Source organism: Numenius arquata, chromosome 6 (assembly GCF_964106895.1).
Source record: "Numenius arquata chromosome 6, bNumArq3.hap1.1, whole genome shotgun sequence".
Lineage (NCBI taxonomy): Eukaryota > Metazoa > Chordata > Aves > Charadriiformes > Scolopacidae > Numenius > Numenius arquata.
The window spans coordinates 6,828,176-6,841,861 of NC_133581.1; the positions used below are offsets into that span (position 1 = coordinate 6,828,176).

A 13,686-nucleotide genomic window follows, 5' to 3' on the forward strand; every position below is an offset into this window, starting at 1 on the left:
TGCAGCAGACAGGAGTTTATTCCTCAGTACGTTAGCAATGACACCATCTGTGCCCCCATCTGTACCCTATGATCTAGGCTCCAGCTCTGTCCCTCAAGACCAGCCCGCATCCCGGTCCCACCGCTTCCCAATCCCGAGAGCCATCTCACACCGGCGCTGCCGATGCCAGTGGGGATCTCACACAGCCAGGGGAAGGAATATGCCACACCATCAAAAAAAAAAAAAAAAAAAAAAGAAAAGGAGCAGTGGCCTCTCCAGGGCCACCAGGATGGATTGGACAGGGCAGTCCCAGCTGCCAGCACCGTACTAAGGGCGCCTTGAGCTTCCCAGGACAGGGGCTCTGCCCAGCAGTAATTAACCTGCACCCCAACGACACCGACGATGCGATACAGGAAGGGGCAAGCCCTGGTCGGTTCTCCTGACCAAAATTTGAAATGGGGCGGGGGGGGGGGGATCAATTACATATCAGAACCACGTTTTACATCAATAACATTTTACTACATGTTTTATTACATCAATGGCTTGAAAAATTTTTTATTTGATGTCAGCAAACATTGGAAATCATAGAAAAATGAGTTATGTAGAATTTCACAAAGGAATTTACCCCACTATAATTCCTCATACAGTAAAATAATTCAAAACCAAATGTTACTTTTCAGTGGCTAAGCAATTTTATAATGCTATGAACATTCATCACAGTAAGTGTGCTGAATAATAGAAAACAGGCAAAAAAGACATTTAAAATATTACTTACAACATACTTTCTTTAAAATCCCAACGAGTATTTTATCACTTCAAAAGCTATACAGCATTTCCATTATATTTGCAAACTTAACCTTATACATCTTTTAAAATCTTGAAAAAACTTCTTTTAAGCAATCTATAAGCAGTTAACAAAATTGATAAAATCTACATAATGGAATACTATACACTCCAGTATAAATTTTATTTTAGGAGAATATGAATGTAAACACTCATTATTATACAACATGCATAGACTATACTGACCTTCCATCTTCTGAACTGTAACTTTCACTGCAATTGTGCTTTACTATCAACAGGAAAAGCTGCATTAATCCAGGGAGTGGCAGAAAGTATTTGCTTTAGGGGCATTGCACAAGATCACTAGATTTTGACTTGCTGAAGACAAGCTGGAGCTAATAAAAATCACTTTTTTTTTTTTTTTTAAAAAGAGTAAATATCAGGCCACTCATTGCTGAATGGGCTACGCATCATTTTATACAGATTTGAAAAAAATGCATTATCAGAAAAATCTCCTACGATATTTCTGCGCTTCATTGACTTGGGAGATTTATGTTCAGAAATCCAGTGACCAAGTTAGTGTAATGCACTGTTTGGCTCATATTTGGTGTGCAAGAATACCAACAGCATATTAGCGATTTAGAGAATAAAAACTGAAATTTAAAGTGACAATGAGCATATTTTAATATAATGTTTCAGATGTATTTGTACAGGAAAGAAAAACGTTTGTCAGGACATTGCTTTAAGAGAAGAAGAGTTTCACTCTTATATTAACTATTAAAAAAGTGTTCTAGTGGATACTCATGGGGTCTTCCTGGTTGCAAACTTGTAAAAATATATTAAGAATTCATTATCCCCATTGGTATTAAATATATCAAGACACAACCATTGTGGTTGCACTACCAGTTATGGCTACTATGGTCTTAAGCATCTGATTGTACATTGTTGCTGTATTGTTAAGCACAACTGAGGCATGTATTTTTTTCCCTTGGTTATAAGATTATATTACAAAAATTGATCACTGTTTCAAACCAGTTAAACACGAATATTCAAGTAACAAGGTTGTTTTAATGGATAAGCGAAAAAAGAAATTACCTAAGCACTTTACACAACTACATAAAAATTAAATAGAACAAATGAAATTTGTTTATGCATATGCAATACACTTTTATATCTTTAAGATTTCTAAAACTAAAACTTAAACTATCATTTTCTTTAACGATACCATATTTTGCACAATAACTTATACTTAGGAGAAATAATTTCCCATTTTCCACAAAATATATATAATTATGACATTCACATTGGTAGTTTAAGAAACAAAATTTAAGTGAATATTCTATCTTATGCAGTTATCTTTGTGGACCCTTCTAATTAGAATGCAACCAGTTGATGTATCTAATGCTTGACCCATTTAAAAAAGAAAAAGAGGGTCTTCACCTAAACAAGACCAAACCATTGAAACTTTCAAAAGCTAAAATTATTTCATCGCATTTAAAAAGATAGTTAAGAGAATGTAAAAAAACTAAACCTTTAAAATACAGTGCTATTATATTGTATGTATCAACTACAATAAGATAGCAGTCAACTGAAAAGTAATTAAACAACTTTTTTCTTCCTAATATCATGAATTATACACGTTTCCCCCTACCCCTTGGGGATGAAGCCAAAACACAACTTTTCTCATCACGAGATGGACAGATTTGAGGGCAAAAACCGATGAAAAGTCCTCACAGGCAACTTAACTCGCCAGCAGAAGCCTCTCCCCATGAGTTTCCCCAGCTGGGATGGAAGCTCACACAAACCCTCTCGCACTGGCGAGGTCCTGTCTCTGTGCATTGGTACCAGCAGGAGGTTTAATACTAGAATATTTCTAATGAGCGGCATTGCTTTATACCACAACTGTCAGCTGAATTCACAGTGCTATTTGCCCGTCTTTCACCCTAATTCACACTGGCTAACAACTAGTGTCCTTTCCCACCAGAGGCTCCCAACTCCAACTGTCCCAGGACTGAAGGAACATCTGCAGGGCCACAACAGAGCTGCCAAGTTCACATAAACAGCTGTAGAGACGCTGCCGCAAACTTGGGATTTACAGGTTTCCAATACAGAGGGGAGGGAATAGCTCCCTTCCATCCTCCCATCACCTCAAAGGATCTCTCTGGAGCTACCAGAATGAAACTGCCTAGAAACAGCTGCAAAGTGGCTGAAACAGGCCCTTTTTGGGCTCCACACTCTAGCTTACCCTCAGAAATGCCCAGCTGCTCCTTCGCCTCTGCGTTGTTGCTCGATTTCTGATGTTGAATTACTTTCCTCACATGTGGCCTAGGGAGGAGACCACCTCGGCGGCACAGAAGGCTACCTCCCCTGCCTTTTCCTTGGGTGGTGCCTATGCTGCAGCAGGCACAGGCAGAGCTGGCCCTGTTAGCCAGCTGGCATTAGCCCACCTCCTTTAGGGGCAGAGAACAGAGCCCACACAGCACGGCACAGCCCAGCACCTCAAACATCAGCACCAAGTTCGGGGTTAGACCCTGAGCTGCAGCACCTCAGCTGCAGGCCAGGACGTGGACTAGCTCATTTCAGGTTGTCTTAAGAGGCTGGTGCCGTACATTGCTGTGTGCCATCTTGCCTTGATCCTCTGTAGGGGAAGAGAGGCAAAGAAGGTCCTTTTTTCCACCTGCAAAGACACCTGGTGGTTTCTTCCAACACCATAAAATTAACCATTTTTTAAATGCTTTGTGACTAGTGTTATTTTGCAGCTTTCCACTGGAAAAGAAGTAATACTGCTGCTTCTAGCTTCTCTGAACACTGTCTGCTCGGCAGTCAGCAACTACCTTGTTCAAGGTGCAAAGTCCTCATACGGGACTTTGAAGACCAGCCCCAGTTCAAGCCAGCTGGACAGGCCACAGCACAGGTCATCCGAGCAGAGGGCTGGGGATCCGAAAGCTGCATGCACCAAGTATTTGGAAAAGCACCTCTTAGATTTTAAATTGCATATTTTGGTTCAGAACATGAAAGCGATATGTGCTTCAGAAGGGTTAAAATGGCCAATGAAATTAACCCGGTTCTTCTCCATTAAACTTCCGAGAGACCAGAAACTACCTGAAGGTTGAATTTTGTGCTCCAACCCTCCTCCAGACTTCCCATGGGAGAAATAGTTTGATGTCTTTGGCAAACAGCGCTCTGAAGAGGAATGAGACACTGGGACAGAAAGTGACCTATGGTAGCCAAATGTAAAAAGGCACATATTCCAAAAGGAGAGGCACCAGAGAAAGTTGTTTTGACTTAATCCCCCAGAGGATCAGGAAAAAGAAAGTTGTGTAGCACTCATTTAACAAGTTACAATGCAAATGCTGAATGCCAGGGGTTAAATAGCGTATCAAACAGTTTCAGGTTACGTATTCCCTTTTGCACTAAATAAAAGCCATTAAAATATACAGGAATAAAATGCTCAATTAGGGAGCTTTCTATGAAGCAAGAACACACAAATACAGTGGGAAGAATTGCACAAACCAGAAGTGTAATGAGTTACGTTTACAACCTTGGACTGACCAAACCTTTGAAATAACATTTCCTATCAGTTTGCATTATTCAAGATCACTTGTTAACATGCCTTGTCATTTCAGAACAAACCTGACACCACTGGCATGTGCACAGGCCTCTCCTTTATAGAAAGCTCACTAACAATAGTGTCATCGTAAGAATACACAGGAAGCGGAGACCACAAGGCCATGCAGCAATACGTACTTATACCCTACGGACCAAGTATTATAAGAACTCCTAATGTGTAGAGTTACTGTGGGGCTGCTAAGGAGCTCCTTGCTTTGCAGGTTGGTCAAAATTTACAGCCAGGTGTTACTGGTTCTAGGAATCCCCGTGCTTAAGCAGGACGTTGATGAAATGGAGAGCTGAGCTACCTGGGTGCTTTTGAAAGAAAGTGGAGGCAGTATGGAGGAATGAGGGGAGATTAAGGCAGATGTAGCACAGGACTGGAAGCGTTTGCCTTTTTTTGGTAATAGCTGCTTGTCCACAGATATGATGCAGATGGCTGTCTGAGGTTTGCTAATACCTGATATCCTGGATAACACAGTAGTCAACACAAATTGTTCTAGGCTACAGCACCTTCTCACGAAGCAGATGCATATCTGACATCAAGAACAGAAGTAGCCTGGAGGGAAGGGGGAGGGGGGAGAAAAAGGAGACGTTTAGTTCAAAAATGAATACACATCGGCTTTCTTGCATCTCCAAACTTCACCCCAGATCCACAGTATTGAAAGCGACAAAATGGACAACCCTGGCACATGGGAGGAATCGCAGCAGCTTCCCTTATTCTGAGCCAGATTGGGATTTGTTTGGAGTATAAACATAAAAGAATTAAGACTGGAGTTGAGGCTATTTTATCATCAGCAGTCTCACCTCCCCCCTTCAAAAAAAAACCCCAAAAACCAGAACTGTGACCACTTGCTCTGAAAACACACTGAAGGGGAAAGCCCAGAGCAGTCAGAGGGCTGACGAGGCTTTGACCAGGCTGGCAGCCAGGCAGACAGACAAGGCATGCCAGGGAGAAAGCACCTGAGGGACTTCAGGGTTAGGCCAGCAGAAATCTCTCTCTGGCTACCGTTGACTGAGTCCACCTGGCTTTGACCAGCCACCTGTGCAAACGCCTGTGTGATAATCCCAATGACATTTCACTCTGCTCCCAGAACTGCTCAGACAAGCACCAGTCAGCACCATGCTTATGTTACCTCTGAAGGCTGGAGCACCATGTTTATAGCCAGCCTGAGAGGCAATGTCTGATGTGCTCAAGAGAGCACGGTGGCCATTAGATGTCCACTGTGCAACACCCCTGTGCCCCTTCCCTGTGCATTTTTATAAAAAGCTGCAGGCTTGGTTATTTAAAATCCACCCCCCCCCGCCCCAATGCTGCCAGCACCTTCCTCCTCCCAGCCGTGACACATCAGTTCCCACTGTCCAGAGTGGGCTTCATCACGAACCACAAGCCACACGGTGCTAGTATAAGGCACACATAGCATGTCACAGCTGGCAGGTGACTGCCACCCTGCCTGGCTCCTGCCTGGTGCAGGCAGGCTCTGCCCTCATCCCGTACTGTACGGGGCACAGCGAACCACCCGACTCCCGCAATAGCTGCCTTTTCTCCAGGCTTTGCAACTATCCCCACCAGCCCATTGCTTTGGTCCCATTCCTTGCTTGGCTCCAGCCTGGGCACTTCCCATCACTAGTTTGGGAATCACGACTGCTGCTTCACCAGTCATTTCACCAGACCCTGGTGTTGTGTCACTCTCCCTCGTCCTCTGCTAATTTCTCTGGGATCCTCATCACTCCAGTAGCCACACACTTGGCCACATCAGCACACTCCAGCTTCTACTGCAACCATTTTCTTCCTATCTCAAGTGAGACTCCTCTTTTTTTCACTCCGACTTTCAGGAGCAAGGGTGTATTTGAAGCCAGGAAGAACCTCAGAGGGCTCAGAGAAAAAAAAGCCCTGCACTGCCAACAGATACAGCTCTATGTTCACAGGAAAAGGCAGTGACACGAGCCACCAGTCTTTCAAATGGCTGGCTATGCATGAGGATGATTGCTTCTTTCCTCCACCTCTCAGTTTTGGAAGAATGGGACGATTTCACGCACAACCTTCTGAGAAGGCAAGTTTTTTGAGTTTGGTTTTGTTCATCTGTCATACCTTTGGACCTAGTCCTCAAATAGAAGCATCTTTGAATAATACATTATTAGGATTTGTGAAGCATAATGAAGTTCTGCTCTCTGAATGCCTCAACGGCAATGTACAAGTGAGGCAACCAGGGCAACAAAAATATGCAGCACAATAGGAAGTCTTTAGTCCACGTGAAACCAAAATTAGCCTTACACTGTTGACTGTGCTTGCATTTAGAAGATACAGCTTTTGTGCCAAGCTGCCTTATAAAATTAGGCCAAAGGGAGTCCTAGATCAGACATTTTTAACATGCAAACCTCTAGCGATGTTTTCTTTTGCAAGGCTCCGTTAATATTACATTTTTGTAACTAGCTTTCATATTTAAACACACTACTGTCTCTTAGTTAAATAAAAACACACATTGTCTTTGGAGGAGTGTTAACTCCATGAAGCTGCATCAAGGAGAGGCCGTTTCTAGTATTTCTGTCTTCACAGAAACTGCTGTAAAATCAAGGAAACTTTGCCTCTAATTCCAGAGTGAACAGTTACACACACTCGCCTTGTTTACAGCTTTTTTTTCCCCTTCCCTTGAGTGAAACCACTCCATTGTCAAATATAAAAGAGCAAGCTTTGCCTCAGAAGACTGTATGGTCCCACAAAGCCAAACCTAGAACAGCTCAGAGAACTGAGTGCAGGGAAAACATCCAAGTGAGATAAAGACGTATTGGATTTCGGCAGCGACAGGCATTAAAATGTCCATGTGCTGATGAGATACAGATACTGTCAGAGGGCTGCAAATTAACTGTTCTCTTTCCACTTTCATACAGGTCTGGAATTCCCAAAATCACTAGTGGAATCTGTATATCCAGAGGAAGTGAAATATGCTCAGACTGAAGATTGTCAAAAATTGCCTTTGCAAAGAGTATATTTATACACATCTATCTGAACTCAGCTCAGATTGGGAATTTTATGTTATTTTTAAATTGGATTTACCTCATCTTCCTCTTCGGACATTTTAGTGGAATTATCAGGGGATTTTACAGGCTTCTGGCTATTGGTTCCATTTGTCTCCTCTTTGCCATGCTCTGCCTCCCACTCCTGTAGAACTTCATCTATGTTGAAACGACGTCGATAATTTACAAAAAAGTTTTTCACTTGCACCACAGATTTGTTTCCAATCACGTCAGAGATTGCCTGAAAGTCTCGGCCGTACTTCCTGATTGCTAAAAGCAACAAAAAGAAAACAAAAGCAATGTGTTATTTCCACAAAGACTACACATCATGCTCAAGTCGCAGCATAAAGATCCAAAGCTGAACTTCTGTCAAGGTTTCAGATCTCTCAGATTAATCCAGGGAAAAAAAGAATCTAAATTGGGCAAGAGACACAGTTAAGACTAGCCCTGGAGAAGAGAAGAAAAAAAAGAGGTGTAATAAAGATGGGCAGAACCAAATCTAAAAGACCTGTCTAAGTCTGCCTGTGCTACTGGAGAGGTTATGCAAGCAAAGAGCGTAGCAGCGACTCCAGTAGAGTTTCACTTTCTGAAAGCTTGGACAAGTGGAGATTATTCACAAACACTCATATGGTACAATTTATACTGCCTGTTTCCTTGTTCAATTCCATTCTTTGGGCGTTAGTACACAGCAACATCAAAATCTTTCATTAGTCACCGAAGGGAAACACAGCTCTGAAATGCAGCAGAGTTTCGATTATCACCAACTGAAGCACAAATATCACCAACTGAATCACAGTACCGTACCTTGCACAGCAAGAAGCTGCTCATCTGTGGTCCAACGTGCATTAAACTTCTGAACGACCTAGACATCAAAAAAATAATCAGGTAACTTCATTTATGTCGGCAACAAATTTCACTTCTATCTGAGCTCACAAAACCACAAGGAATTAACTGTTAGTCAAACTATATCATTCCGTTTAGTAGGAACAATGTTTTCCACATAAAGAACTGCGTATGGCATTCATTCAGTTAACTGTGACATACACTAAGCCTGTAAGTCACAGTAATACAAAAAGACAGGGAATGGTCTGAGCAGATAACCGAGAGCCACGCTCTTCCAAAGCACCTACTTGTTTTTATCACAGACACCCTCTGTAATCTTGGTCAAATTATTTCCAGCACGAGGTACCAGAGTTGGAAGGAAAACAGGAAAAGCACCAAGTGCCAAGAGAAAGATGGGACATTAACATCCTCTCCTACATTTTTCAGTATTTAAAGTAAAGCAACTACCTCTCTCATGAGGGCACATGGATACAACACTGACAAAACATGGTATATCTGGGATACCTCTCCTTCTGTTAGAAACCACTTTCACATGTTAAACACTGCTCTTACTTTCTCCCCATCTCCCATTTCCATTACACAACAACAGCGGATATGGTAACGGTCTTGATTCACACTGACAACTAACAGGACATCGGTCCCAGTTTCCTGGACACATGAATAGCCCTGGTATGTAAGCACAGATTAGCATTTACCCCCACAATAAACAAGGGTCAGAAAGTGATCCTACCTCTGGAAGTCTGTATTGTTCTATACCACCTTCAAGTTTTTCTTTGAGCGCGCTGTTTGTCTGTTTGATATTCTGAATCTGAAAAGAAAGTTTCATCCCTTTAACAAGGATTAAAAATAATAATCCTTGGACGAGCCTCCTCCCAGCAGCCCCAGCAGGAACCCTACCAGCTCAGCATTACAGTTCTTCTCACAGCCTCCATTTTCCAAAAAGATTTGTTACATTGCAATAATGGAACGCAGGAGCAGCTGGAACATCAGGAGATCCCATTTAAATTATTCTATCCTGTCTGCAAGTTATTTGGAGCAAGAACTGTCCCAACTTCCAGGTCTGTATGAAATCCAGCATAAAAAGAAAGGCCCTGTTCACAGCAAGTAATGAATCAAAGACTGCTTGAGAGCTCCGCTTCTCCCAAAGCACCAAGAAAAAGGCTTCAGGCCAAAATACCAATTCTATTAAGTTTAATAAAGAGCTTGAGCCAGATCTCTTGCTTTAGAAACAGTGAAAATGTTCAGATCTAGGAAACAGACTCGTGTAGTAAACCTGTCTTTACTAACAGATATTTGAAAAACATTTGTTTAAAAGGCAGATCCATCAGGGAAGCAAAAGGTATGTAGGAAAGTTTGTATGATGCCTGTCTAAAAAAGACTAAAACAAACATATCTGACTGTTCCAAAAGTACCATATGAAAAGGCAAAGGAAACTGACTGCTGCATATGGAAATCGGATAGTACTGAAACCAACGTCATCTGAGGGAAGCTCATAGTTAAAACATAAGGAACTCTGAACGGCAAGAAATATGAAGAACCAACAAATGTTCCTTCAAGTCAGTACCACGGACTTTGCCTTCCTTCACTTTAGGTATAAAGTCAGCTTGCTCATCAAACTAAAATAAGAGAGACGTAAAACACAGGGCTGCATTAATTTATAGCACAAGGCTAGCATCTTATCAATTAAGTCACACAATGATGTGCATCAATCACTGTCAAGCTACAAATTCCTGTGAACTTTGAAGACTGTGATAGGCAAAACAGCAGTTACTCTTGAGCTATCTCATCCATACCTGTCGTTTTATTGAGACTAATTCCATGTCCAGTTGTCTGAGTACAGTGGTAGCAGCTGTCGCGTTGGCAGAAACGGCCTCCACATCTTCTTGGGAAAGGAACATTCCTTTGGGAGGTTTCCTCTTCGCTCTGTTCTTGGCCTGCGTACTGTGCTTCTCCTTCTTCACCTGAGGAACAGTTTCAGCGGGCGGCACCTGGCAAACAGCAGTCATTTTACAAAACTAGATGATCTTTAAAGGTCCCTTCCACCTCAAACCATCCTGTGATTCTATGACCTTTAGCCATCCTCAAAGGCTGGAGAATGAAAAAGGTACCTTGCAGACAGGAAGACATTTTTTGCTTTAAGTGGCATGTCATACAAACACTGTCTTATAGAAATCTCTCCTTTCTTCTAGGCAGCTTTCAATGTCTACAGAGATACTGGTTGTCTTCTCTGCCCATTCTCATTTGGGAGAGAGATGCCCAATTTTCCAGCAGTTAGCTATTCTGGTTATTTTCAAATACTCCAAAACGTGTCTTCTTGCTTTCATCACCAGGCCTGAACACACCAGTTTAACTGAATGGAAACAAAGTGGAGTTTGGAGACAGGGGAAGAACACAACTAGAGGAGTTTAGAGAGACTTCTTTTTCTATGTGTCAAGGGAAAGAATAAACCAAATTTATTTAAAGGCTAAGGATAAAGGAGTGAGGTGACTACAAAGTAATTCTTAGATCGTTACGCAGTTTCTTGGAAGCCAAGTTTTCTTGCACAGCACTGATAGATCAACTGTTCCATTAACCTGATGCAGTTTTGCCCACTAAGTCTCTTTTGGAACAGGGAATCTTTCATATACCACTAAATATTTTTATGCCTTCTGTCTAAAGCAAAGAATTAAGCACATACCTCTAACAGGTTGACTAGCTAGGACACTATACTACACATACTTCCAAGAGCACATCTGATTGTTTCATACCAAAACCATTTCTTCCAGAAGTTATTTTCAACAAGCAACTCATACCCAAGATTTATTACCCAGTGGCTGGAGCTTGGCCAAGAACACAGAACAGAAGAAGGGTGATGGGGAGAGAAAAAGCAGAGAGGGGAGGCTGCACATCTGAAATCCTCTACTTGATCATTGCCAGCTCTAAACACATTGGCTTCACTTAGCGCTATTGTTTCCCTCATAATTTGCGGCTCCATGTAGTTTCTACACAGTTTGTGGCATTTGCTCATTAGTGAAAATTAAAACTCTCACATTCAAACCCACACAAGGTTGAGCACAAAGCCCCACGTAATATGAGGTTCAGCCTCCCAGAGACTGGAGGATGCCAGCACAGCTGCCAGCAGATAAAACCTTGCACCCTCTTCATGGGCTCAATGGCCAGAGCCACCCAGGAGCAGTAACGTGGACAACTGCCTGTTTCAACCTTTTTCCTTTAGTGCAAAGGACTCCATGAGAGACAATGCCTAAGGCAAGTCTAGGAGCAAGAAATACTGCTGTTGCAGGATGGATACCCTATTTCTTTTTGCAGGAGGGAGTGGGGAGCGGGAGAAACCAGACTGGTTTAGCTATGAATGAATGAGGTAAGCTCCGCACTCTGCCTCAGAAGCCAGCACTTTGATAGCTGAGCCAGGTAAATTATTCAACATAGACAGACATTTCAGATTTATTCATATTTCATCTACATACAGAATTTCACAGAATCATGCAGTAATGCCTCACAATAGGTTCAGGCTGTAGGTTGACCAACATGCAGTACCTCCAGTTCAAATATCCCAAACGTTAAAGAAAAATGAAAGCAGCTTCAAATTATTGTTTTACAAAGTTCAAAGAATGTGAAGCTCTTTTGCATTGTGGACAAGAAGCCAGAGCTCCAGCAGAATGGTTTTTGACAGCTCCAAATGCCTCTAGGCCCTGGTGATATTGCGCAGGCTCTGAAAATTTGAATGTCTTCTTTCCTGGCCACACACATCTCTCCATAGAATTAAATCAGGAAAACCAGGGATTTAGCAGTGCTCCTCTGTTCATTTATATATTGACACTGTTATCCAGCACACTTCAGTCTTACAAACCCATTCATACAAACAAGGTCCCCTTCCTCAGATTTCACTGCGTAAAAAGAAAAGACCAAGCTACTCAAGCCACATAAAAGCAGAGGATGAAATGAGCAGCATTTCCAGTAACAGGGAAGATGTGGAGAAAGCAGCTCTAGATGATAGGTCAGTATTATGGAGTCACTTTCTGAAGAAACCTGAACAGTTGCACTAACACTGAAAGTATTAAAAAGGGAAGATTCCCCCTCCAATGATCCCCAAAAGAGGAAACAAATGAGAAACTCTGAGAAGTCCCAGTATTACTCGGCAAGTCATACAGTAAGTGACATGTCTCAGAGCTGGAAAAACCATCCCTGCGGGGTTGGAACAGGGAGGTTCTTTACGGTAAGAGTCCTGGGCTAGTGGTACATCACCACCCCTGCACATCTGACCATATCATTAACAGAAATGTAACTATCAAGAAAGAACATATTCACCTCCTGGATACCTGCTCTCTCTGAAGGCATTTTCAGTCAGCCCCAGGCTCTGGTACTGCAAAACCAAATCAAATTAACTCTGAAGAGCCCCCACAAGGCTGCCCACCATTGCACACACAGTCAGAGTCAGACTGCACATGTGCCGCAAGTTCTGGTGACCTCCTTCAGACCTCTTAGAGTGCCACGGCCTGTATTAGCGTGACAGGGAGGGCACATGGCCCACACAAGACTTTCTACAAAAGTGTCTTGATCAGCCATCTGCTCTGGTGTGGCCTTACAACAGAGGAAGCCAAGTTGGAGAACAAATGCCTTTCCCTCTTCTGCAGCCAGCTCAGGGCATGCCAGCATTGGTAGGGAAGGAAGCAAAAATAAAGGGGATTTAAGGGAGCTCTCTAACAGATGCAAGCTTTTGAAGAGCTTATGGTGAAATCTAAACTTGAAAATTTATTAAAATAATGGGAAATAAGATGATAGTATTAATTATTTACAAGGCACACTGGAGAGCTGCAGTACGCAGTTGCAACTCAGCCAAGAGAGAGCCCTTCCAGTTTGGGTGCTGCTGAGGCTTTTGAGAATTCAGCTTCTTGTGAATACGGGTGGCTTCACATCCCTTCTGCTCCTAGGAAGCCACCAGTGTTCCTTCAGTGAAAGCAACAGCTAGACTTTTCTGGAAAGTCTAGAGAGCACTCTGTCATGGGTGAAGAACAGACTAGAATGCTGTGCTTTTTCAGTTATTTCCGCTCAAAATAATTTATTAGAGGAATTAATCTCACTGACAGTGACTGACAAAACAGCTGCTCTAAGACTTTGGTTTTGTCTGCGTGCAATCAAATATTTCTAGTGTTTTTTTCCTATAAAGATTCTTTTATAAGAACAATTAAAAAAAATTCAAAGAGAATGACTGTGGGAGAGAAACTAGGCTACGTGAAATCAGGAAAGGGAGCTACTTCAAGGGGAGAAGGCCTTAGGGTAAACACCTTCCTGTAGCACTCACACACATAGAACCCACAGTGCTGCTGAACAGACAGGCTTTTTTTATTTAGTAACAGATAACCAGCAGGTTATACACATGAAAATAAGTATACACTTCCCTGTTAAGCATCACACTAGGTTTTCAAAACTGTCTGTTATATTTGTGTGGCTATTTTCATC

The 13,686-nt window shown here is 42.3% G+C and overlaps 1 protein-coding gene across 1 annotated transcript in view; it reads right to left on the minus strand.

The window, feature by feature from the left end:
- Positions 1-488: 488 nt before the first annotated feature.
- The window catches only part of RCOR1 (REST corepressor 1), an 88,370-nt gene continuing 75,172 nt past the window's right edge, over positions 489-13,686 (minus strand). Inside the window, exons 8-12 of the mRNA XM_074149018.1 lie at positions 10,023-10,217; positions 8,960-9,037; positions 8,191-8,248; positions 7,427-7,656; positions 489-4,930 (exon numbers count right to left, since the gene is read on the minus strand). Coding sequence (XP_074005119.1) covers positions 4,889-4,930; positions 7,427-7,656; positions 8,191-8,248; positions 8,960-9,037; positions 10,023-10,217 — 603 coding nt within the window. The 3' untranslated portion in view covers positions 489-4,888. The remainder of the gene's footprint in view (positions 4,931-7,426; positions 7,657-8,190; positions 8,249-8,959; positions 9,038-10,022; positions 10,218-13,686) is intronic.